This window comes from Alosa pseudoharengus, unplaced genomic scaffold (genome assembly GCF_046254945.1).
Source record: "Alosa pseudoharengus isolate Yale_2024_CS ecotype anadromous, Long Island Sound unplaced genomic scaffold, YU_APseudo_1.1 YU_APseudo_1.1_scf_17, whole genome shotgun sequence".
Taxonomy (NCBI): domain Eukaryota; kingdom Metazoa; phylum Chordata; class Actinopteri; order Clupeiformes; family Clupeidae; genus Alosa; species Alosa pseudoharengus.
The window spans coordinates 15,814,894-15,841,253 of NW_027468640.1; the positions used below are offsets into that span (position 1 = coordinate 15,814,894).

Here is a 26,360-nt window from a genome sequence, read left to right on the forward strand (position 1 = left end):
GAAGGCTACTACATCTAGCTTGCAATGAAAAGATGCTACAGTAGGCTGGTATCTTCTTACTGTAAGTTTAATAGGAAGTAGCTGCGTAGCTACTAGCAGGCTTATGAATTAGACAACCACGTGGACTTAACCAGCCCTCCCGCGTGGAACCACATTTTACCACTGTCATCAAAGGACACCGGGAACGGTTATTGTCGCCCGACGTCTCTTTGTTCAGGTGAGGAAGCATACTGTTTATGTTAGTTTTAGTCAATGTATTATACCAACAAATAGTGCGGTGAGATCCATCACCCGCCTGTCGCAGATAACATTCGTTAGAGGAAGGCAAATTGGCATTACAATTCGTTAAGTGCACTGCATGATGATGGACAGACAGGCACAGTGCCTTCATTGTTCGTGGTTCTTTTCAGACTGTTCTGTTGTTCTCATCTGTCAAAGGAAACATAACGTTACTAAATTTCATAAAATTAGGAAGACTGTCTAGCCCGGGAATTTATCAAAAGGAACCCTTGAAGGTGTAGTTTTTGAACATTCTAACATAACATTCCGTTCCGCGACAATTCAAGGTTCTACATTTCTATGTTGAATTCAATGAACCCATATATTCTTTAGAACGTTTATTTTCCAACATTCCCGTCACACCGGTGTGACGGTAACCTACACCTGTGACGGTAGCTGAAGGCTATGTTACTCTTCTGTATGGCACAGTTTAACGTTACAAGTTTGGCGCTCTTGCATCTGCCATCTGTTATCTCGAAGTGATAGCGTTGGCGTGGTAGGTACGACTTATTAATGGTGGGCCTAATATCTGTCAGTGTTATGGAATAGCCATGCTGTAGCAGATGCAGACAGTTTCCCGAAAGGTCTACTTCGGAACTGATGTAGCCTACGTTAATGTCATCTTAATAAAATGGTGGCGGTACTGGTATCACTAAGCACAGCACATGGGTAGGAGGAGGATGACGTGCGTGTAATGACAGATTGCAAAGCTAATAGCTTTGCTGAACGACACTGCCGCAGTCTCAATTCAAGCCAGACACGCTGGCACAGTTAAGTCGATAACAGTGGTATAGAGACAAGGCGAACCGAATGAACAGAGCTGTCGCGTAGGCTAGCCTTCAGCTAGGTTGGCACAGCCATCTCTCTCATGACAGCCGCCAGTGCTATTGGCAGATTTGCCACCTTTATTGCCACTGGGCCGTACACGCAGAAAGTAGGGAACGCTAGACTAGGCAACGCACCAAAACAAATCTCATCCTCTGCTGTAGCCTATGTAGTTACAAAACAACTGTTAACTTGGGGCGTCAGCCAGGTATGGGTGGCGACCTACATACAAGGGAATCTTTATTTCCGTGGCTATAAGAAACAACTTTGCCTAACTTTAGTATGAAGTCTAATACTGTAGTTACATTAGTCAAGAGCTGTGCAGAGGGAAATGTGAAGTGGCTCGTTTCTCCACAGAAACGACTAAATGAAGAGTGACATTTTTAGATGCATGTGTCCTTTACACGGCATATGATGTCCGAGAGAAAGAGCTACCAGGTTTTGATTTGTTGTTGTCGATTTTATGCTAGGGCTTGCCTCAGTTCAGTCTTTCAACATAGACACACACAGCAGTTATTAGGGTCACAAAGGAGCTCCTATTCAAACCAGCTTCATAATATTCTGATGGAGTAGGCTTGCACATTTGGTCACTCTGTTGACAGAACAAGAGGGAGATGGGATTGTACTAGCTGCCCAATGTGTGTGTGCGTGTGCACATGCCCAATGTATACATTTTGTGAGTGTTTCATTGAACAAAGTTGTTGGGGTGTCTACTTGGAGGATGCATCTTTTTCATCTGTGCTTTGCAGCAATTGCTTTTTTTGCAAATGTGGACAAACAGGATTCTCAAGGACTTTCAAGTAGTTCCATGTAGACATGCACATTATTTGCATATTATAAACATGCTATATGATAGGCTAAACCATCGAAGTGGTACGGGACCAAAGACCACAGGCTTCTCTGAGATCATGGATTCAGCTTCCCTCAGACTGTCAATGCACCTATAAAATTGTTTATTTATTCACAATATCTTATTACATGATGACTAACACTACCATCCTTACAAAATACTCTTCTTAGAGGTACTAATGAGCTTTCACAGTGATTGACTTTGTGAGTGTTGAGTTTGATTTGACCATTTCATTTGTTCGGTCTGTATTCACAAGAGCGTTATGTCTAAAAAAGGAATGGATTCAAGCCTCAGCATTTAGTTGCAGGGACTGAAAACAGAATGATTTTCATTTTGGTTTGTTCTGACCAAAACCACAACTTTTTTGTTCTTGTGAAAAGCAGCTGTTAAAGCCTTTTCTCAATCAGCTCCCCTTCCAACCCTCACTCACTCAACTCACTCACACACACACACACCCTCACACAGACACACACACACACACACACACACACACTACACTAATAGTGTGGAAGAAATTTAGCTGAAAGATCTATAAATACTGTGAGTCTGAAATAAGGTTTAGTCTTTCTCATTTGTAGTTTAATGTCAATCAGGATACAGAGATAAAGTCTGTGCACCAAAGAGACAATCAGTTGTTTCTCACACACACATTTATACCTCGCATCATATCATATTGTACCATTGTGTCATTACACCTCCCTGCACACACACACACACACACACACACACACACACACACACACACACACACACACACGCCTTTGTCCATACAATGAGTTAATTAAGAACCAAGGACATTAAAACATTTCTAACACATGATTTGCCATCTACACACACCAGTTACTGAAACAGAAGTATCAAATAAGAATTTTATGAACTAGGTTAGTCTACAACGGAAGAATGAATTCACAAGGCAATACAAGTATCAGTTATAGGGAACATTATGAACTAGGTTAAGCTTTAACAGAAAAGTCCATTCAAAAGTATAAGATCTTACAGAATCATACGTATCAAAGAAAAAACAACACAAGGTTAATTAAAGTCCATCTTTGTCATTTTCCCCTCACAATAGACACAACATATCCATGTACCACACACCCACACCACTCATTCACATACACAGATGATTTCATTGATAGGAAAATTATGGCCACAGTTAAAGTTATTGGGTGCTTATGGTGACTTTGCAGTTAATTTGAGGCCTTTCCATGACGTCTTATGTCTGTCATCCTTGTGTCATTATGGATGGTTGATTTACTGACTGTGCTGTGCAGCTGTTACAATCAATGGGAAGTGCTCTTCTGTGACCTTAAGTGCCCCATCTAACCAAAGAGGAAAACACACACATACACACCCACACAAACACACATTCAGGCTATTTGCTATAGGCTATTGCTTCTGTGTAACTGTAGCCAGGCCACGTTGTCAAAACCTTCATAAGCATGTGAGTAACAAAAGAGGAATTCATGATGTGTGGATTTGCCTCTAATATGGTTGTTATGTAAGGTATTAGTTAAGGTACAAAATCAGTAGTACCAGTAGTAATAGACTAGACTAACTCACATGTGAGTGACACAGAAGTGGCGTTGGAAATACAGTAAGAGCAACAGTCAAGTAGTTGTAGGAACATTAGTAGCATTTGCCGCTAATAGCCTTGATAGGATTACAACAGTAGTAGTAGTAATTGTAACATTAATTACCGTCTAAATGGGACTTGTTCTATTGGTAGTGTCAGCCCTGGGTTCTAGGCTAATGGGGCTAAAGGGGACTTATTTTATAAGAAGGTTCTTTGGTAATATTTTTTTTGGTTCAGAATAAACGTCAACTCTGGCGACATCAGACAAACTCGTCAGAATTTTCCACCGGGTCAGGTTGACCTGCAGTGACACTGATTCAAATGTCCATTTGCATCCGTTAGCCAACACGCCCTCAGGTGTGTTCTGTGCCCAGTATTCAGGCAGTTTCCTAAGAGCTGGCAGGTAACAGCTTGTGACTGTTGTGGGTTACCTATTCTCTTGCATGTGTCCTGGTGTGTGTGTGTGTGTGTGTTTGTGTGTTTGTGTGGAAGGAATAGCCTATAGCCTGAATGTGTGTTTGTGTGGGTGTATGTGTGTGTGTGAGCACATCCACACATCCCATTGATTGTAACAGCTTTACAGCACAGTCAGTAAATCAACCATCCGTAATGACACACGGATGACAGATATAAGGCATCATGGAAAGGCCTCAAATTTTGTGTGTGTGTTGGTTGATGTTTCCCAGGTGACAGGCTTTCATGACAGAAGGGGGTCTGGGAGCCGGGAGGAGGGAGAGGAAGGGCCTTTATGACAGAAAGAATGACCTGCAAACAGGTTTGCTGTCATTGGACACATGCGTCAGGGAGAAAACACCACTGTCATCATATTACTCTTTCGGCCAGCGTGACGCATCTATTGAAGCCTGTCTTTCAGTCACCAAGCCCACAGACACTTAAATCGGACATGTTTCATGTTTCCCTTTCAGTGAAATACTGCATATTATAACACCAGGCTTTGATACAGGAAATGAAGGAGACAAACATTCTCAGAAGATTAGATTAGATTACATTCAAAAGAAAACAGGAAATGTAGCCAATATATCTTGGTTGGTGTTGCTAGTAAGCTTTTTTTCAGATGTTGTTGCTAGTAATAAAAAAACACCTTTTATTTTGTGTCACCATGGAATACAAATCCATGACCAGCACCTTGCCGTAACAGTTGACCACCAGTAGCATTTAATGCAAATTTTTATCTATGTTAACTTCAGAAAACAGTGCCCAAATATAGGTTTGCAAGGCAGGAAGTAGTAACAGCTGTAATGAATGCAGCCTCTGACAGAGCGGACTGTGTGTGTGTCTGTGTTTTTGGGTGTCTGTGTGCTGGTGCGTGCAGGTTGGAACGTGTTTGTCCCCTCCCCCGCAACCCCAACCCCTTCCTTTTATAGAAACCCAAACACCAAAGCTGCCTTGTTGACTCTCCTATGGAAGCCCACACATGTAGATAGGCAGCAAAAGGGAGAGTGACTCTTGAGTAGTGTGTAATGTTTCTTGGGCATCAAAATGATCGCTTAAGTCTGGAATAGGTTGTATGGCTGAGGAGGTGTTTCTCTGGGCAATTTAAAGCTTCTACGGTAGGACATAAGCTAAAATATTTATATTTGTTGACAAGCCATCTTGTTGTTTTGACTCAGTTAAGTTATGTCAACATGTGTTTATGTGTAATACACTTTGCAACACATAACACATAGCAACTCAGTCAAAGCAATAGGATAACTGTCAGCAGATACTTTTACCAGTGAAACATTTTGGAGTGTATGCGTTTGTGTGTGTTTGTGTGTGTGTGTGTGTGTGTGTGTGTGTGTGTGTGTGTGTGTGTATGTGTGTATGTGTGTGTGTGTATGCTGCTTCTATTTCTCTGAAGGTTCGTGTGTCTCAGAGTATTTTATGCTCCTATGAGGAGTGTGTGTGTGTGTGTGTGTGTGTGTGTGTTGTTTGCATGTATGTGTGAGCATGTGTGTGTGTGTGTGTGTGTGTGTGTGTGTGTGTTTGTATGTGTGTGTGAGAGAGAGAGGGACAGAGCGTTTGTGCTCCCAACCCTGGATTCCCAAATTCCTCCTGGCTAATCTGCACGTGGGCTTGGGGAGGGGTCGGGGGGGTGGGGTGTAGGGGATGGGGTTGACTTTGCGGAGGACGTCCCTTTTTCAAAACCTTCAAAACCCAAACCTTAAGGTTGTCTTTATCTGGCATTTACTCGCTGGAGTGACACAAATGAGATAAGGGAACTCCTTTTGTTTGCAAGGATCATGTCTTTCTGCCTCTCTGAATTCTCGCCTTTAGGTAAAATCCCAATCGTTGTGCATGGGAAAAATACCAGTGCTAGTGAGACCGTGAGACAAGTTTGCACAGGTCTCTCTTAATTTGAAGGGTTGATGTTTTTTTCTTCTCTTCCTAGTGGCTTCAACAAGATTGGGCAAGATGACTGACGAGGGTGCTCCCAAAGACCGGTAAGGACTTTTTTTTTCAATCAATAATTGATCAGTTAATCAATAGGTCAGTCAGTCAGTTAGTCAATCTGTCATTCTGGTAGGTAAAAAAGCAGTTTAGCTATGCTATTTCCTAAGCCTAAGAAGACGTTTGTCTAGTTTCGATGTTTTTTATTTGTTTTGACTGATAAAAAAGACCAGGCAAAACAAAACCTTTACACTGTAGTAGTGCTGTTTAAAAACTGTTTAATAGCATATGGCATTGCTGTAACGATATCAGAGTGGATGTTAAAACTGAAGCGTATGGTACCAAACCAGTTCAAAGCTAATGAGAGTTTCACTCAGTTGGTTGTCAGTCCGTTTTTTAGCCATGGCAAGCTGAAAAAAAATCAACACACATACACACACACTCACACACACACACACACACACATACAAGCATGTACACACACACTGTCACACAAATTGGGGTGTATTAAACTCAACATGACTCTGCTGTCTGCAGGGGCTGTCTCGTGGGCATCATTTTCTTTATCCTGGGTCTGGGGACCCTCCTGCCTTGGAACTTCTTCATGACTGCCTCACAGGTAAGTCCACACCTCACTGGCAACAAACAAACAAACAAACAAACAAATAGTGAACAAATGAGATCCTAGCTGGTGCGTTTGAATTCGAGCTGTTGCTTGATGTTATGCTGAATTCCATTGTGCTCGAAACTCTGGGGGGAAAATGACCTCCAAATCAGAAAAGTGACACGTAAAAAGCCATTCAAGTCGGGATTCCAAAAAGATCCATGTATACCGTGTCTTTTGGATTTACTTCACAGCAGTGTGCGTTTGTGTGCGTGCGTGTGTGTGTGTTTTCAAGTGTGAGAGAATGCAGAAGGCAACATTCACAGTATGGGTGTGAAATTGTTTGTGAGATGTAGAGCGTAGAGGTACATTGCCTTGTAGCTAACTACCTCGCAGAAGGCTTTCAATGATCAGTTACTCTTGGTAATGGGACCTTTCCAAAAGCAGTGTGGTAGATCACAATACACCCATAATGAGACGTTGTACCTGCAGTTAATGTAGCTCCTTAGTTAGACACTTTTTTTTTAAAACTTTTTTTCAAATTTCACACTTTTTAAGTCAATGTTGACTGTAGCCAAGAGTTTTCTTTACAGTGTAGTTACAGTACAGGGGGATATTGCTGCAGATCCTATGAAGGAGTCTTAGCCTATGTTTATTGCTATTCACTGGTCCCATTTAGATCTGAGGCAGGTTTAGTGATGTGTGTGTGTGTGTGTGTGTGTCTGTGTGCCTGTATGTGGTTGTGTGTGTGGGGCAGGGTATTAAGGGAGAGAAGGAGGGAGTGAGGTGGGGTGGGGTGGGGTGGGGTGGAGGTGCTACTCAGATTAAGTTGATTTTTGTTGCCCCTGGGGGTCAGGTATTTTCTAAATCCTCATCATGTGCGAGGACCCCTACGGTGGTCATGCCAGCTGTCTCCTGACATGCCTGACCAGGTGGGGTGCAGGGGGTTTGGAGGCATGTGACAATGATGTTAATCTCGTAGAACTTGGATTAAAACAAGTGCTTTAAAGGTTTTACGTTTTCATTAGGCCACAAGGGACTTTTAAGGCCAATGTGAGCTATTGCAAAGTGACCTCAAGCGGTGTAGTCAGTTGTATTAAGTAATTTATGGTGCGTAGCTTAATAAGTTAATCATGCATGACATTGTTAATATTTCAAAGAAAAATTCTGTTAACTAACATACGGTAATAGTTAATGTGTTAATAAATGTATCAACATTAGTCAGTGTATTAATACATATTAAAGTCAGAAGTTGATACATTATTAATGTTAACTAGTACCACATGTAATTAATGTTAATAAATGGTACCTCTAATGTGAAATTAAACTCTACATAAACTTTTCATGTTCTCACCATTATGAATACTTTTCATTGTTTATGAAGCCTAGTGGTTCCTGAGCTCTTGTAAAGCAAACATACTGTACCATACACCTTTTATTACAAACCGCTTCAGCTCAGAATGAAAACATTACGAACTTGAGTCCCAGTGAACCAATATGTGGTTATTCAGTCAACTCGCGAAGCATATGTCAACAAAGATAAACTTATACACATTAACTGCTTTCAGATCTACATGTCCAGAGGTTTTGTGGATGTCAAACGATTGGGCTGTATATCTGAACAACATAACCGGCCATTTGGAAGTCCAAACTTAGGCTGTATGACTGTATTGTACCCCCCTAGTATTTCAGACGGATATTATGAAAATGAGCTTGTGTCTGAACGAAGCGAAGAACATTCTGAGAGATTCTGTTCATGTGCCTGTTCAACCGCGTTCGACCCCGCAGAGATTCTGCTCATGTGCGTGTCATTCACACATATGACTGCATAATGTCCGCAAGGTAAGCATCGTATCTGAATCACGCGAAGGGTCGGACCTCCATTTGACAAAGATCCGCATTATACTATGGAGGTTGTGTCTGAAAGCAACAGCAGAGCAAAATACCCGTGTGATCTGAGTCTTTCGTTAGAGCCCAGGGCTATTTGAACTAGGAGATGTGTGTGTGTGTTCAAAAGGGAGTGCTGTGGTGGACTGCTTGTGAGGAGCAAAATAGAAATCCAGTCTAAGCTGATCAATAAATCTAATAAGTGATTCTGTAATGATTCATTGAGCCATCAAGGGCATGTTGAAGTGTTTACTTTTGCCTAGAAGTGTACTATGTACTTGTGTTGTGATATACTAAATAAAAATACATGTTTTTACCCTTTCTCTTAGATAGATAGATAGATACTTTATTGATCCTCAAGGGGAAATTCAAGAAATTCAATTCTTTCCATGTGTGTGTGTGTGTGTGTGTGTGTGTGTGTGTGCAGTACTTCAACAACCGACTGACACTGAACACGTCCGATACGAATGATGACACAGTCATCGCCAGGAAAGAGTATTACTTTGACAACTGGATGACTCTGCTATCCCAGCTGCCCTTGCTGCTCTTCACGCTGCTTAATTCCTTCCTGTATCCCCGGTAAGGTTGTCATAGTAACTTTACATGGTTGTTTTAAGTATAAGTATAAGTATATATACTCTTTTGATCCCGTTTTGGTTTACAATAAGATGATTTTAGTGTCATGACTGACCTCAACTATAGTGTTTTGTGCTCAACTATAGTATTATGTACACATCCAAGGAAATGCATAGATTTTAGATTGATTTGAAAACATAAAGTTCAATAGTTTTTAACTTTTTAAACATTAATTAACTTGTTAAAGCAATCAAGTTAATTTGCAGCTGTCCTTGAAAAGGATCAAGAGCTGGATAGAGGGAATATACTGGACCATGTCCATTCTGTAGTGCACTGCTGACTACTACTTGGAAAAGCAGTTCATCCAGGCCCTTTGGACAAGACGACCATTGATCTGAAAGCATTATAATGATCCTCAAAGAGATCCTTGTGGACTCATCCCAAAATCAGTTGCCGTATGGGAATGGCACTGAGAGAGTGGCACTAACTTAACATAAGAATAAGAATTTCACACTGCAATGTAATTTTTACATGTATCTGCGATGTAAAAGCTAGTAATAGGTTATGACAATTGCCTGTAACTCTAGGGACCCTATCTGACACCTGGTGCATCATGGTTGCAACGCAAGTCTAGCGTATACCCAACGCAGTGGTCATTATGCTGATAAGAGCACAAGTTGGCTGTGCAGGGCTGTGCAGAGACCTTTTGAGGGCACAAAGATTTGTTAACAATATATGCCATTCTTATTTTAAATACTGAATTACCCTTGTTCAAACAAAATGTTGAAGAGAGTTGACGTTTTGGGGTATGTGAGGCTACCAACTTTACTTCTATATTATTACTTTTAAACATTTTTTATTCTTGAATTTTTGATTCACATGTTTATTTTTAAATGTTCATGTGTAATTTTACGAAGCATTGATAATTTAAATGGCCACTTGCATGTTGTCAAATTAAGAATACACAGTCTCACATAGAAGAGATGCGCTCACTCGTCAAAATACTAACAAACTGATCATGATGATTTGCCTACTGATGATTAAAGTTCTCCAGAAAAGTAATTGTTGCCCAATATCAATGTGAACATTAGCCTAGAAATCTAGACACACCCTAGCGGCAGCAAATGTAATGTAAATGTAATTTGCTGCCAGGGTAGTTAGCAACTCTCCGTTGGCTTGGGAGCTGGAAAAATTATTAAACTTCGATAAGGGCAATCACATTGTGTATAGAGTCGGTAGGCCGGCTTAACATAATGATTGAGGGTAGAGTTGCAACGGTTCGGCGGGAATTCCCTGCTACTTGAAAACAAAGAAGATGGATGTTGCTGTTGGCAAACAGCGTGACACTGGTTAAGCTTTTTTTAAGTTGTCAAAAGTTTGAACTAGCCAACTAGCTCCGCTGGTGGGAAAACGCATGGGACTCATGAGTTGTAGCGCTATCCTATTGCGTGCAGAGGGAATTTGAAAGACAACCGATTATCCCGCCCCTCGGACTGAGCACTGCGAATGGTGAGTCCCCAGACCCTACATCTTGATGTGGGTCTGGCTCGTCAGGCTATGTGAACATGCCAGAACCACAATAATGAGGAACATTGCTCAGCAACATTGCTCAAAAAGTTGCTCCATGTATCATCAGCTTTAGTGTGAGGTGCCATATGGAAATGTGAATAACAAGAATGGCACCCATAACCTAAGAATAATAATTTAATCATGTTCATTATAAGAATAAGTGCCTGTATGCAAAGATGTGGCTCTCGTGACATACAAATAACATTTTACACCATTTGTCACAACCTAGTAGTATGTTATTGGTTATTGGTAGGCGGCCGTAACTCTGGAAGTGAATGGAGAGAGAGGTGTGCTGATGACTGAGAGCTTTGGGGTTTTAACTGTGTGTTGTGATCTTCCGTCAGGATCTCGGAGACGATGCGCATTGCCGGGAGCCTGGTGTGCATCCTCATCCTCTTCATCTTCACCGCCATCCTCGTCAAGGTCGACATGGAGCAGGACCGCTTCTTCTCCGTCACCATGGCCACCATCTGGTTCATCAACTGTGAGTGGCCACTCTACCCTTTGTTTGTGTGTGTGTGTGGGTGTGGGTGTGTGTGTGAATGAATGGTGAGGAGAAGCTAGTATGAATTAATTCATAGTATTTATAATCATTTTTAGTTGCCATGTGGATTTGTTTTTGCTGTTTTCATTGTAATTATCTTTTAATTTAGGCTCACTGGTGACCACCTCTTCTGTGTTCTATTCCTGGCTGTGCTCTTCAAGATATCTTATCAAACCTTCACGTAGTGTGCTCTCTCTCTCTCTCTCTCTCTCTCTCTCTCTCTCTTTCCCTCTCCGTCTCTCTTTCTCCCTCTCTCTGTCTCTCTTTCTCCGTTAGTGAGTGAGCCTGTTTACAGATGTGTGGGTGGTGCAGGCAGTTATGTTTTGGCTTCTCAGTACTTATTTTGGTATCTCCCTTTGTCTTCCTCTCTCTCTGTGTGTGTGTGTGTGTGTGTGTGTGTGTGTGTGTGTGTGTGTGTGTTAGCAGGATGCTATATATGAGACAACAAGATGCAGTATAGTCTGTGAGGAAATGCAATGGTTTTGTTCATATTTTTTTTCTCCCCTTTCTCTCTGTCCCTCTCTTTTCTCTTTTGTCTGTCTTTCTCTCTTTTTCTTTCCAACCCCCTCCCTCTCTCTTTCTCCCTCTTACACTACACCTCTATCTCTCTCTCTCTCTCTCCCCACCTTCTTCTCTGTCTTTACCCCCCCCCTCCTCTCTCCCTTCCACTCCCTCTCTCTCTGCCCCCCCCCCTCCCCTCTCCCTATGTCCCTCCTCTCTCTCCCCCCAGCGTTTGGTGCCGTGTTGCAGGGCAGTCTGTTTGGCCTGGTGGGTCTGCTCCCGCAGAAGTACAGCACCATGTTCATGAGTGGTCAGGGACTGGCCGGCACCTTCGCCGCCGTGGCCATGATCCTCGCCCTTGCCAGTAAGTGGGACACAAATATTTACCGAGCGTGTGGGACAAAAAAACGGGCGCCTGGCTTCTCCCAACGCGGCGCCGTAGTGTGGTGTAGAGTGAGACTCTCCCACAGAGCGCTGTTGACAGAATCCAGAGTGATCTGTCTAATGTGAACTGGGAGAACTTGCTCTGTCTGTAGTCAAATGGCAAGGTAGGGAATGTGTTATTGAGTTTTTTCTAACTTCAACTTTCTCTCTGTGTGTGTGTGTGTGTGTGTGTGTGTGTGTGTGTGTGTGTGTGTGTGTGTGTGTGTCCAGGCAATGCTGACGATGAAACAGCTGCCCTTGGGTACTTCATCACCCCGTGTGTGGGAACCCTTATCACACTAATGAGCTACCTGCTACTGTCCAAACTGGTTGGTTGAAATATACACATTACGTACACACTCACCGACACACACACACACTCACACACACAGGTACACATGTCCAAAATACAAAGTGACACTCATCTACTTAAAAAATATAAATTCATTGTCATGTTGCATTCACATTGAAGTCTCAGTGGAAATAAGTTATGCGGTGTTATCACCTCCCTTTGTGTGGTTACCATAGTTAATGGTCTGTTGCCACAGTGATTGTTCTGTTGTCATGTGTCAAGTTATGTTTGATTAATGATGCGTGTCATTCTCTCACTCTCTCTCTTTGTCTTTCCCTCTCTCTCTTTTTCTCTCTCTCTCTCTCTCTCTCTCTCTCTGATAGCGTTTCGCCCAGCATTACCTCTGCAAAAACAAGAGCAAAAGCTATGAGCCAGAGACAACCAATCAACTTCTGCTTACAGGTATGGCAAACATGAAAGGACAAAATGACACCGGTTTCACCAGTTGAAGTTGGAATATTTTGGTATGTACCTATGTGCTTATCTCCAACTGAAATGTATGGTAAGAATGCTATATGAAATATTTTTTCCATCAAGCCAAGAAGGGGTTTGATAGGGTTCAGGGAGTTTAAAATGTCCAAAATCACTTCTCTGTTTCAATGGCCACACATTACCTAATAGGATTTAAAGGAATTAATCCCGGACACTCTGGACACAAATTAGGTCACTATTATGGTAAAACCGTTGATGTGCTACACGTCGTTTCCTCCTCTATCCATAGACAGACAGATATAATCAGTGTCACATACTGTACGCCTTTAGAGGGAGAATGTCGGCTTGAGTTTAAGTGGCATGTCCTGTCAAATAAGAGGGCCTTCTCACTATGCTGTTGTAATCCTGATCAGAACTGAATTTAAATTATTGTGCAATTAAGGGTCCTTAAGACAAAATCTTTGAAAGTCTTTAAAAGCCTTATCTGAATATTTGGCATTGTCCTTTATTCCTTGGTTTATACAGTGTGCTGTAACTTCAGAGATTACACCAAGACGGGAATTTCAGGTCATAAAGGCTTAGACAGCTGAGGTGTTAAGTCTGTATTTTTGGAATGCCAGTGTTATGCTGTTACACTGTAAACAGGCGCCTTCATTGGACAGATTATGGACGATGCTCTGTAGTTGTGAAGGTCAGTAGAAGGTATGTTCTCTTACCTTCTACCTCTACCTCTTACCTTATGAAGCTCTCTGAAGGTACTTAACCTCTATTTGAATCATTAGTCGGGATAGTGACGGTATAGTATCGGGATAGTATTTTTTTGATAGATGTCAAAAAGAAAAGAAAAGAAAATCCTGCCTATTATTACTTTCTCAGAATACATTTAGGTAAGAGTAAAGTAGAAGTACCGGTACATTGTGCCATGCTTCAAGGGTGACATCATGACTGACTACTATGTTACTGTGGTCTGATTGTTTTGGTGGTTTTTGTTTCTGTAATGATTTCAGAAGACACCACAACAGAGAACGGCAAAGCTAACGGCCACACCAACGGCTCCCCTGTGGCTAACGGCAGCATGGACGCCACACCGTCGTCCAGCGAAAGCCGACAAGCCTTCCTGCCACTCGAGGCGGACAAGGCGGACAAGCCGGACGAGAGCAAACTGTCCGTCATCGAGGTCTTCAAAAAGGTAGCCGTCCACTTGAGCCTTATTGTTAGGTGTCATTAGGTACTTGTTTCTCCATAGGGATCCTGTACATGTTGGCTGATGTGTTGAGCCTTGTCAGTGGCGAGAAAATGTAATTTGCTTTGATGATTGCTAGCTGCTCCATTATGAATGCGTTACTGGTATTAGCAGGATAGCTAGTTCAATACTTTATAGTACTGTTAACAATAGGGCCCCAGGTTGAAAAAATGCTGAAATTCTCCTTTATGTTTACAGTAATAGGGCCAGTGGCTATATCTGGTTTGTGTGGTGCTAAGCGGATAAGAGAAATAGGCTTCTGGATGAGACGCCAGTCCATATTTACATTTGCATTTATTCATTTAGCAGGCACTTTTATCTAAGGGGACTTACGTGAATTATATTACAATCCCAAATCAGAAAAAGTTGGGGTGTTGTGTAAAATGAAAATGAAAAAAAGAATTTGATAATCTACAACTCTATATTATATATTATATTTAGCTGCAAAATGGACATAGAGAACATATCAAATGTTGAAAATGACAAATTTGACTATTTCATGGAAAAAATATGTTCATTTTGAATTTGATGCCAGCAGCATGTTTCCAAAAATTCCCACTTCCCCACAAAAAATCCCAATTCCCACCTTTCTGAAGAGGTAAAAGGAGACCGGATATGCATGATGAAGATCACAACTTTGTCAACAGCAGCCTCAAGCCTAACACACCACTAATATAAAACAGTAAAGAATCGTACCGTGAGGGAGTGGGGAATGAAACAGAGAAATAGAAAGCATGAAATCTGAACAGAGGCAGCACATGTGCTCTCAGGGTGCGAGTTTGACAGCTTCTTTTGCTTCCCATGCGCAGAGCAAAGTCAGACGCACAAAGTGAGCCGATTCAGGCCGAAGTTAATTAATGAAAGATAGATACATCGATCAGAATTTAACACTGGTTGCATGTGATTGGTTTATTCAATTTCACTTCACCGGAGGGGTTTTGCCCATTTCAGAGTCTCTGGCTGTGCCTCAAACCGCCTACTTGTACAATACTTCGTTTATATAGTGCAGATATTGGGACAATACTAACCATTGAAAAGTGGGCACAACGCACAAGTAAGCGCTCAGTGCATACTAGCAGTGTACTGATGGAAGTATGCGGTTTGAGACACAGACCCTGCCTTGACATACTGTAGCTTCAGGCTACCTATATCGCCGCCGAATTCAGTCCCTCAGTGTCTTTGATGTCATGTTTTGAAGGTGTACTGGAGAAACAAAAAAAAAACTTGGATGCTTCAGTCCTATTCAAACAGGGCTATGGAAGTTGGGCAAACACAGTGTTGACATAGCTACCAAACTATGACTATTGCTACCAAAAATCAGATCTGTTGGCAGCGTCTTCGTGTTAACAGGACGATGTGGTTTATTTACCTGTTCTCTCCACATCTCTCTCTCTCCCTCTTCTAGCTTCTAGCTCCATTGTTCTCCTTCTCATTGTCTCTTTAAACTCTCTCTCTCTCTCTCACACACACACACATAGGCACACACACTCACAATTCAGTTCAATTTGTGTTTTATAAACATGACTGTAAATTGTACACACAATTGTATATCATTGTATGTGTATATATAGCAACATACATTTGCATCAAAAGTAACTGATAATAATCGTAAAAAACATAGGGGGAAAGAACATGATAAAAATGTGTGATATGTTTCTTTGTCTCTCTCTGCAGATCTGGGTCATGGCATTCTGCGTGACCTTTAACTTCACCGTGACGCTCTCCGTGTTTCCTGCGGTGACGGTGGACGTGAAGTCCGCGTACGAGGGAGAGTGGAGTACGACACACCTGACATATTCCCATTCACTTTTCATGTGTTCAGGCAATCACTACATTTACAAAAAGGGGGGAAAAAAGTGCCAGTCTGTTTAAAGGGAAAGTGCTAGTCTATTTAAAGGGAAAGTGCCAGTCTGTTTAAAGGGAAAGTCAAGGGAAGGGAGAAAAGGGACAATCAGGATAGGGAAGAACCAAGCTTAACCAAGATTAAGCATGTTCAGTTGTTGTTAGTAGTGCTAAAAGAGGAGGTACTCTCGGAAGAGTTGGATCTTCAGGAGGTTTTTGAAGATAGAGACGGACACCCCTGCTCTGGTAGGAACTATGTAGTAGCGTGTTGCACCAACAGGAAACTACAGATGAGAAATATTTGGATTTTCGTGAACACTTGACATGTGCTACCATGCCCTTGGTGTAGTTAGCTAATGCTAATGGCCTCCTTCGGGTCATCAGAATGCATGGTGGAGGCTGGCCAGGAGACTCAAGGCCTCTCTGTGGGAATGTGGGTCGGCCCACTGTCTCGAGTAAGCATGCAAATCTCCTGTGTCCAAACAATGAGAAAGACTGTGTGTATGGGTGATTAGGAGTGTGTGAATGGATTTGAATGTGTGTTAGTGTGGGTGTGGGTGGGCGTGTGGCGGGCGATGGTTGTAAATGAGCTGAGGGGATACTTACACATCAAATACCTCAGCAGTTTGAGTTTAATAATAAGGGTTCTTGAAAAAGTCATGGAAAAGTTTGAAATGTTGTCACTGAATATGTACAGCAAGACTCAGGGGATCACACACACGAGGCAGCACAGTACATGTCAGCAGTTAATGACACAGACAGGCTTCAGGAAAGCCTTCTTAAAGCAACACCAAAGAACTTTGCCTCTGTCGCACGCACGCTATTTGTTTATCCAGCACCGGCTTTGCAAATAACGATGTCCACAGACAAGGTAGAATATGTTGCATGATTTATGAACGTATATGTATTGCGACATCAGATGCAAGTCAAATTTGTAGTTTCTTATGTCTCATTCCATCGAACTACAGATCCGCTACCCGATCTGGCAAACTTGCATAGTGCGGTTATAGCCGATAGAGGGCCGCGAAGCGAATGCAGAAGTGCCTTTCACCCTGTTACAAGTTGATGAACCACTGAAACGATTTTGGAAACATTATTTGAAGGTACAAAAAGCTCTTTGGTGTTGCTTTAATAAAAAATAATAATCATTTACAAAAGGTAAAAAATATCAATGAAGAAAAAAGAAATGAATATGTGATCTGTTTTCTCTCAGCTCGGTGCAAATAACAATCATTAAAGACAGTAAAATTAAAAGAAAAGAGTGAGTAGAATAGTTGGTAAATGAGATGTTGATATGTGATGTGTGTGTATTTGTCTCTCAGATAAGTACTTCATCCCGGTGTGCTGTTTCCTGTTCTTCAACATCATGGACTGGCTGGGCCGAACGGTTACCACACTGAAGCGATGGGTATGTCTCTCTCTCTCTGTCTCTCTCTCTCTCTTTCTCTCTCTCTCTCTCTCTCTCTTTCTTTCTCTCTCTCTCTCTCATTGCATCATAGGGGGGCAGCTGGGATATTGCCTAGTAAGGCAATAGTTATCTAACGACTTGGTCACGTCAGTTCCTTTGTCACGTCAGTTCCTTTGTTGTGTCAGTTCCTTTGTCGTGTCAGTTCCTTAGTGGCGTTAGTTCCTTAGTCCATGATGTTATAGTAGGAAGGATTGTTTTAGCGTATGTGGTTACACGGAAGGTTTTTGAGGTGCACCTAGAGATTGAGCATGTGAAAATGCTGTATCCTGTATTGAACATCCTTCTCCCGATAAACAACACAGTGTGATAATATCTGCAGAATGTGTCGTAGTCATACCCAAGTTCATGCATGTTTAACTGTGGCGTCACGCCCCTCACTTAAACTGTCCATTGCATTCACTGTATGTATCTTAGATTAGATTAGATTAGATTCAACTTTATTGTCATTGTGTTGAGTCAGAGTCCAGAGACAATGAAATACAGTTAGTGTTAGGTATCAGTGGTAGTGGGGGTGGGGGAGGGGGTTAGTTGGTTGGTTGTAACCTAGGTGTAGAGTTCAGTAGTGTGATGACAGCTGCAGTGAAAAATCTCCCTCTGAACCTGCTGGTCCAGATGCAGAATGACCTGTAACGCCTCCCAGAGGGGAGTAGGGTGAACAGTCTGTGGTTTGTTGTGAGAACAGAAGGTTAAGTCTGAAAACAGCTACTCTCTCTCTCTCTCTCTCTCTCTCTCTCTCTCTCATTCCGCTCAAATAACTTCTCTGGTCATATTATTAGCATGAAAAATAGGATATGCTTAGGATAGGATACATTACTAGTACATTGGTACACAATGATAGCAAACTGAAAATTGACGTTTTTCCTAGAACACGCAGGAACTTTAAACAGATACCACTACCAATTTGACTTACTAGAGTCACTAGTTCATTTCACTACTTGACTATATATCTGCTGCTAAAATATCTAGGAGTTAATTTTCTCTCTCTCCCTCTCTCTGTCTCAGCCGCCCAAAGAGAGTCGCTTGTTCCCAGCGCTGGTGGTTTCCAGAGTGGTCTTCATTCCGCTGCTGATGCTGTGTAACGTGCAGATGCGCTCCAACCTGCCGGTGCTCTTCAGCAACGACGCGGCCTTCTCCGCCATCATGCTGCTCTTCTCCCTCACCAGCGGATACTCCGTCTGCCTGTCCATGTCCTACGCACCGCAGTGAGTCCACAGCACACGCTCATGCACACACTCATGCACATGCACTCATGCACACACACACACACACACACACACACACACACACACACACACATACACACATGCTGGTGCACACAGATACACACACACACACACACACACATACATGCTGGTGCACACAAATACACACACACACACATGCTGGTGCACACAAATATACACACACACACACACGCATGCTGGTATGCACATACACACACACACACACACACATGCTGGTACACACACACACACATGCGCACACACACACATGCTGGTGCACACAAATACACACACACACACACACGCACACAGGCTGTTGTGCAAGTACACACATACAAACACACGCATGCACGAACACGCACACACATACACACACATGCATACACATACACTTTCTAATATATTCTCAGAGTTACTTTCCGTTTTTAAACTGACAAATTTGAGTATGCAAATTCAGATGCAGAGAAATATGCCAACAGGCACAGACATCCAAGCCAGTCTAATTCTTTCCTCTATTCCAATTGATTTGCTTCCCTTCCCTTCTCTCTCTCTCTCTCTCTCCACCAGATTGGTACCAGCCAAGGATGCTGAGACTGCTGGAATTCTCATGACCTTCTTCCTGGCTCTGGGTCTGTCGTTAGGAGCCGGCCTCTCCTTCCCTCTGCGTTTCCTCGTATAGTTGTCCCTACTGCCTACCCACACTCCCCCGCCCCCAACTCAACTGCCCAACTCTTACCAGCTCACTGGCACGTCACCTCCAAGCCTGTCTAATTCATGTTCCAGTGGCACAGGACAGGAGCCAGCCAATCAGATCCACCAATCAGATCACCTGACCAACATCACTACATCATACCTTCACTACAGGACCTTGCGAGATAGGTTGACAATTTTTCTGGGTTCTGGCTTGGACTGTCCGGCTTTCGAATGTCTTCCTTTTGGGGGATTTTGGGCGTGTGCCTTAGGCATTTTTTTGACGTTTTGAAATTATGAAAACAATGGGTTTCCTCTAGCCTGGCCCCGCCCACCTAGATCTTCTTTCAGGAAGATCTAGTCTGGAACACCATAGTTCATAACCGTTTCCCTAACAGTCAGTGACGAGAGGGGAAGACGAAACCAAATTGTATTGTGATAAACAGAAGCAGCAACACCTGCAAACGTCAAAAAATGCAGTTGGGAAAATGTAGAAATTTATTTACAGCAAATTTAGTGCCTGTTGCAGTGCAAGAGTTGAAAACGTTTCCCAATCGAGAGTCACCAGACTCTTTTCACTTTGTGAATGAATCTGGATATTTCCAGGCTAGTTTTCCTCTTCCCCTAAAAATAACAACAGCAACAACAACAAACAAACAAAAGAACACTTTAGAAGAAATTACCCAGTGACCTCCTTCACCTCACCCCGGTGGTCACCTTACTGCCAATCAAAGTCTCAACATATCCCATCAGCCATTGCATGATTCCCATCGCCTCCAGACTTTGTGGTGCAGCATAATATAGCCTAGAAATCTAGACGCACCCTAGCGGCAGCAAATGTAATTTGCAGCCAGGGTAGTCTAGCAACTCTCCATTGGCTTGTGAGCTGGAAAAATGAAACTTCGATCACAAAATCAATCACATCGTGTCAGTGGATGGGCTTAACAAAATGACGGCAGAGTTGCAACGGTTCCGCGTGAATTCCCTGCAACTTGAAAACAAAGAAGATGCATGTTGCTGCTGGCGAACAGCGCCACTTGAGCTAAGCTTTTTTTAAGTTGCCAAAAGTTTGATCAGCTAGCCAACTAGCTCCGCTGGTGTGAAAACGCATGGGACTCGTGAGTTGTAGGCGTGCAGAGGGAATTTGAAAGACAACTGTTTATCCCGCCCCTCGGATTGAACACTGCCAATGGTGAGTTCCCAGACCCTACATCTTGATGTGGGTCTGGCTCGTCAGGCTAGCATCCTGTACCTCTTGTCGGCTCCACCCGTCGGTTGTGGCTGCAACGTCGGCATCTCCTCTGCCGGCAGAAGTCTTCTGCTGTCTGTCTCCCTCACCAGCTGGGCATCAGTACAGAGGTACCCTGCAGGAGACGCTCTCTGGTGGCTGTGCTGTGGCTCTCTGTGGAGGATCCAGATCTATTTACTTCGATTGGATCACATGATCAAGTCCCACTTAGTGAATAGGTTGCAGTGATGGGGACCCACTTTAGTTTATTTCGGTTAACTCAATTATTAACACAAAGGACTGGCTGCTAAAATCAGTTGGCATTGATCTTGACATCGGTGGCTTTTGCAGGAAGGGTTTAAAGGGATGTCCAAGGGTGTGTCCACTTCTCTCTTCAGGGAACGAAGAGACAAACTGGGACTAGCATGACCACACTGCTAAGCTACACAGAAACTCCAATGACAGTCAATGAAGGAAAGAACATGTTACTGAACATGCAAGTGAACATGCTTATCATACACACACTGTTGTTGGGCTAAGGTCAATACCGTGCTTGGATGCAATGTATTGCCAAAAGATAGATGATTTTACTGTCAGAATGTCTACACTTTTGGGAGAATATCAAATGTAGTTCTCAGGTGTCAAATATAGTTGTGTAGTGAAATACAGTTATGAATTGCATAAATGCCTACATATGTAGCATATATGCATAAAAAATATGTGTATGTTAGTGCAGGTACTATCTGATGCAGTTAGATAGTTAGATTTAGTTCAGTTAGTTTCATTCAGTTAGATATACTTTTATTTAATTTATTTCAGAAGTGAAGAATAGGAAAGAGATTTCAGCTCAAAGGGATGCAATTCCATTAGGAAGCCATTTAATTTCTTCTTTAATTTCTTCTTATTCACTTGACAGACCAGACTGCATTGTCTGAACAAAATGAATGTAGATTATGGGAGAGTCTTTTGAACTGACCATGAAAGGGCTTTTTTGTTTTGATGTTCTTAAATCCTTTTTTTGTAAGTTAAACGTATTTTGAACATATTATTATGTGAATCATCTGACTGCTTTTTTTCTCGAAGAGAACAACAAACGACAAGAAGACAGGTCCATGGAAACCAAGGACTTGAAAGAAAAACTCACCAACTAAGTAGGCTACTAACTGACTAAGTGGACTACTCAACAACCAAGTATCCCAGTGGAAAGGGCACCGACTTTATGTTAACTGTACTCAGCTACAATGTGCTTAATACTTTCTCTTTCTGCACTATACAAATACAACTAGCCTGCATGTTGTCAAAACAAGACTAAGGTTGATAAGGAACCTGAATTGTATGTTTATCTCTTTTTCAAACTGCATTGTACTAAGGACACTTAATATGAAGTGGGTCCTTTATCTGATGCAGTCTATTAATGCCTTGGCTACTGCTTTGGGGGCAGTGTTTGTGTCTTTTACTGTTTGTGAGGGTATAATGGGGAAACTCATTTGAATGGTTAGTAGACAGCGCAGCTTCAGGGCCAATTTGCAGTGGTCCTTCTAGGAACATCTGTCTATGTATGGGTATCTGTTAATGTGTGTGTGTGTGTCTGTTATGTAAGTGACTCACCTCACAACATGTTGTGTGACTCCTTATCTTGGCAGGAAGTGAGTGGGTTGGTCACATTCCAGAATCTACTCTGTTACAGCGGGAAATTTTCACTCAGTTTCAAATTCCCACATGGAGGGAAGGCAGTGGTTAAACTTAACATATCTATGCACAGATATGTTTTGTTTTGTGTGTGTTTTTAAAGTCAAAAAAGCAGTTAGTGTGATAATGTGAATTGAGATGTTAAAATGTGATTGAGATGATGATTAAATTGCTTAGTTACATCATGAATTCTAATTTGTTGTCTGTACCAGATATGTGTACAGACAACAAACATGCATTCCCATTATAGCTGCTGATAACCACAACTATTAAGGCCCTGCTCTTGCCTTGGTCTGGTCCTATATAGATCACTTCTGGTACAAAGTCAGTTGTTGGGACAGGTCCCCACTATTGTGATACTAGAGATGATTAATTGAGACAACATGATTAATTGAGACATCTTCTCATCTAGTCTTCTCATCTAATGACAGTGTGACTGTGGCTGTAATTTTTTTTTTTTATTTGAGATTTTATACACTATACTGGTGGCGAGTCTGTCACTGTTTTTTGAAGTGCCAATTGTTATACTGTTTTTAACATGCCCCAAACATTTCTACGAGACCCTTGTCAAGGTGGCTTATGTAGGCCTGGCTTCTCACTTTTCCGGGGTGTGTTTCCCAAAAGCATAGTTGCTAACTAAGTTAGCAACTTTGTTGGTTGCAATACAATTTCCCATTGCTCACCAACTAAGTTGCTAACAGGTTAGCAACTATGCTTTTGGGAAACACACACCAGGGTGGTATGCTGGAGCTATTGTCTGTTTTCCATGACGTATCATCACACAAGGGCTGCCAAATGCGTTTACATTTGGGCAGCATATATTCTGAGGACCACTAGTGTTTTGAATATATTTGTGCTAAAAAACATAGGCTTTGTTTAACATGGGTTTTTTTTTTTTTCTTAGGTTTCATATGTGTTTGTAGATTTCTATGGTTTTCTCAGTTAAATCATAGTTTCAGAGTGTTTATGTTGTGGCTGTTTTTATTATTATTATTATTGTTATTATTATTATCATTTTTGACAAATATGTCAGCTTTGGGGTTTCATTTATCTTATTTATTTCTACAGGTTATGGATAGGATATACTAGAAGACAAACAAATAGGTAACAGACATACCAACATCCCCCAAATATTAACTGACATTCTTTCGTTCATGTGAACAATAATGACTGAACTTTGTTTAAAATTGGTAGATGTGAGTTGTTTACACAAATAAAGGTTATTACTGTGCATTACTGTGCTGTAACCACACAGAGATAACATTTGTTATTTTTATGTGCATTTTTACATGTGGGAGCAGTCAACTGCAAAAAGCATTCCCAAGGAAAACATGAGAGCGAGGGATAGATCACATGATTTGGCTTTGAGCAGGCCAGAAATCCAGTTTTTACTCAACAGACACCTTGATAATTCAGAATTTTCATTTCTATGAGGAGGAGGACATAACTTGAGTCAGAGCTCAGCTGTTACATCGGCCATCCTCTTCCTGCTGGTACTAGCCGTTTAAGACTGACTGAACAAGGCTCACTTAATTACTTGAGAAAGGCCCATTTCACCTTGAATAACACACACATGTGCATGCACACACACACTGGGGATGTATGATGACAGTTTATTCTGGAAAAGCTCTGGTTTAGATCAGAGACCCAGAGCTGATCTGGCATCAGCTGTCATCTGCTGTTCCAACCAAAGATGGCATCTTTTTCAGTTTAGCTTTTATGGTAAAAAGAAAATGGGAAAAAAGAGAGCCTTTTCCATCAGGAGACTGCTATTAAAACATGTAGAATGAGTTCTATTGACAACAACAAATGTGCTGTTCACTAGTTTCAATTGGGAGAGTTGTCCACAAGGTGGCGCATGTGGTCAATCAAGATGAATTGATTGTGCAATTGATTTGTGGTTGCATTACCTTGTCATCAATAAGGGAGCAAGTGCTTTGTGTTTGTTTGTTTATGCTTTTGCTGATTGAAATTATCATTCTAAATGATATTGTAAATATACTTTGTCTTTGTTTCTGTTGTTTAAATTAAACTAGTTTTTTAAACAGTGTGTCTTGTTTTGGCACTTCTTAATGTGTAAAACTGGTTGGTATGTTGTTTTGATATTGTGGGCAACACTTAACTGAAGTAGGCTATACTTAACCTGACCCCTAGCCAGATGAATTTCGTTCCGCTTAGCTCCGCCTAGCTTCACTCACACACGATGAGTGGAGCTAGGCGGAGCGAAATTCATCTGGCTAGGGTCAGGTTAGGCTATACTGTGGTTCTTGGGAAATTTTAGATCATGTCTGGAATTTACTGATCCTAGGGTAATACTTTACTTGACAGTATTGACATAAGAGTGACATGAGTCATGAACACATGACACTATCATGACAAATAAACCTTATTCCTAACCTCTAACCCTAACTTGTTATGACAAAAGACAAATGTCACTTAATAACAGAAGCGTTACTGTATGTCATAAACGTTTATGACATGTTCATGACAGTGTCATGTCACTTATGTCGATACTGTCAAGTAAAGTGTAACTGAACCCGAATCTGGGACATGTAACACCTGTAGTAGGCTACATCTATGTAGTACATCTTATTTTTGGATGGTATTTAAAAGTAAACATTGATTATTCTGTTTATGTGTTTTTCTCCACTGGAGTCGTAGAACAGCTTCACATTTCAACAACTAGTGGGACATTTGTGGATTATGTTCCAGTGACTTCCAGTTTACAATACTGCTGTGATTGTGTTGCCTACAATTACTATGGGAGCGAAGCTGCAACACTTGATAAATAGCATCCAAAATAATCTGACACATCTCTTAACTGAAGAATAAGAAATACCCCCCCCCCCCCAAAAAAAAAAAAAAAAAACATGAATTAAGTACATATTTAGACTAAAATTAAGTGCTTAGTCATAACACTATTTCACCTTTATACTTCTTGGCAATATTATTGATTTTGATATTATAATTTTTGTGGCCATAGTGTAAGAGCTGTTAACTGAATCCCAAAGACATTACATTACATCTTAATCCAAATACATGCATTCTGTCTCTTACACTTTAGCAGGGGAGTTTTGAACATTCTAACAGAAGATTCTGTTCCGCAATGGTTCTAAAATCCCATGTTAAATTCAGAGCCCTATCTATCTATAAGGCTGATAAGGTGTGTGGCGTGTCAGTTGCGTGGCGTTTTCTATGTCTTTGCACACCAGAAATGTCTCTGACACTGCGCTGCGGCGGCCTCTCTGCCTATTAAAACATCTCTTCATTTTTTCTTCACTGTTTTGAATGGAAATGCTTCCAACAGGCTTGCGTGTCACGTGAAAAGTAGGCTTCGTCCTATTTCTAGCATGCACACGTTTTTGCCATGCTATGTAGCTGACACGCTCACGCCACGCACCTGGTGTGAAACAACCCTTATGGTCTGAGTATTGCGTTACGCTTGCCGCTGACCAATGTGATCCCTACCTAAAGCTCTGGCTAATTTCAATGAACCCAGATATTCTATAGAACATTCAATTTCCAACATTCCCGTCGTACCGGAAGGTGTCCACGAAAAAGACTTCAGAGAGAAATTAAATGTTTTAATCCCCAAGTTTATTGAAAACCCAGCAATCAACAGTAATGCCCGTTTATGCCAAACAGGCCTGGGAGGGATGAAATGGTCAACTAAAAAAAAGAAACAAAATAAAAGCTAGTAGTTGTGCGTCATCCTGTTAAAAGCAGAGAAGAAAAAAAAAAAGCTAAACTGGGGAAGAGGGAAACAACACTCTGATACACAAACAGAATGATCGCCATGGTGATCTTTTAAATCTTTTTTTTTTGTTTATTTATTTAATTTTTTCAAACACTTCTTTTTAAAAACAGATGTGTGTGTGTGTGTGTGTGTGTGTTGTAGAGAGTATGTAGTCCTACTGTATGTGTGGAGGGGTGGGAGGTAAAGGTTACACTGACAAAATGCGTTGAAAAGGGATTGGGGGAGGAAGATCTAGGCAATAAGCGATACACAAAACATCCTGAAGAGAAGAGGAAGGAGAGAAAGTGAGGGAGCAAAAAAAGACGAGAGAAATAAAAGTTCAATGTCTTCAAAAGGACAAACAAAAAAAATCACCTTTTTTCTCGTTTTTTTTTCTTCTCGTTTCTCATTTCACAGCACCATCCCTTTTTC

General features: G+C 41.6%; 2 protein-coding genes across 4 annotated transcripts in view; one reads left to right on the top strand and one right to left on the bottom strand.

The window, feature by feature from the left end:
* Positions 1 to 49: 49 nt before the first annotated feature.
* LOC143127282 (equilibrative nucleoside transporter 2) lies at positions 50 to 23,425 on the top strand. 3 transcript variants are annotated; one of them, XM_076288678.1, is made up of 13 exons: positions 50 to 217; positions 5,923 to 5,974; positions 6,459 to 6,540; positions 8,840 to 8,991; positions 10,902 to 11,041; positions 11,832 to 11,966; positions 12,257 to 12,354; positions 12,701 to 12,779; positions 13,820 to 13,998; positions 15,727 to 15,829; positions 17,217 to 17,302; positions 18,365 to 18,564; positions 19,153 to 23,425. In XM_076288678.1, exons 2-13 carry the CDS (start codon positions 5,946 to 5,948, stop codon positions 19,262 to 19,264), a joined length of 1,395 nt encoding a protein of 464 aa, XP_076144793.1. In that variant the 5' UTR covers positions 50 to 217; positions 5,923 to 5,945; the 3' UTR covers positions 19,265 to 23,425. The 3 variants fall into 3 exon arrangements, with proteins under 3 accessions (XP_076144793.1, XP_076144790.1, XP_076144792.1); XM_076288675.1 differs by having other exon boundaries at positions 51 to 217; positions 13,817 to 13,998; XM_076288677.1 differs by lacking the exon at positions 50 to 217 and adding an exon at positions 4,966 to 5,101 and having other exon boundaries at positions 13,817 to 13,998.
* Positions 23,426 to 25,767: 2,342 nt separating this feature from the next.
* The window catches only part of LOC143127283 (serine/threonine-protein phosphatase PP1-beta catalytic subunit), a 38,841-nt gene continuing 38,248 nt past the window's right edge, over positions 25,768 to 26,360 (bottom strand). The window contains exon 8 of the mRNA XM_076288679.1: positions 25,768 to 26,360. This exon is cut by the window's right edge and continues 192 nt beyond it. The gene's annotated coding sequence lies outside the window, so the exon portion shown is untranslated.

Bases quoted from the DNA above. Each gene is read 5' to 3' on its own strand.
- LOC143127282 (XM_076288675.1), top strand. From the start codon at position 5,946: ATGACTGACGAGGGTGCTCCCAAAGACCG. The intron at 6,541-8,839 runs GTAAGTCCACAC...GTGTGTGTGCAG, and splicing joins TCTTCATGACTGCCTCACAG to TACTTCAACAACCGACTGAC. The intron at 13,999-15,726 runs GTAGCCGTCCAC...CTCTCTCTGCAG, and splicing joins TCATCGAGGTCTTCAAAAAG to ATCTGGGTCATGGCATTCTG.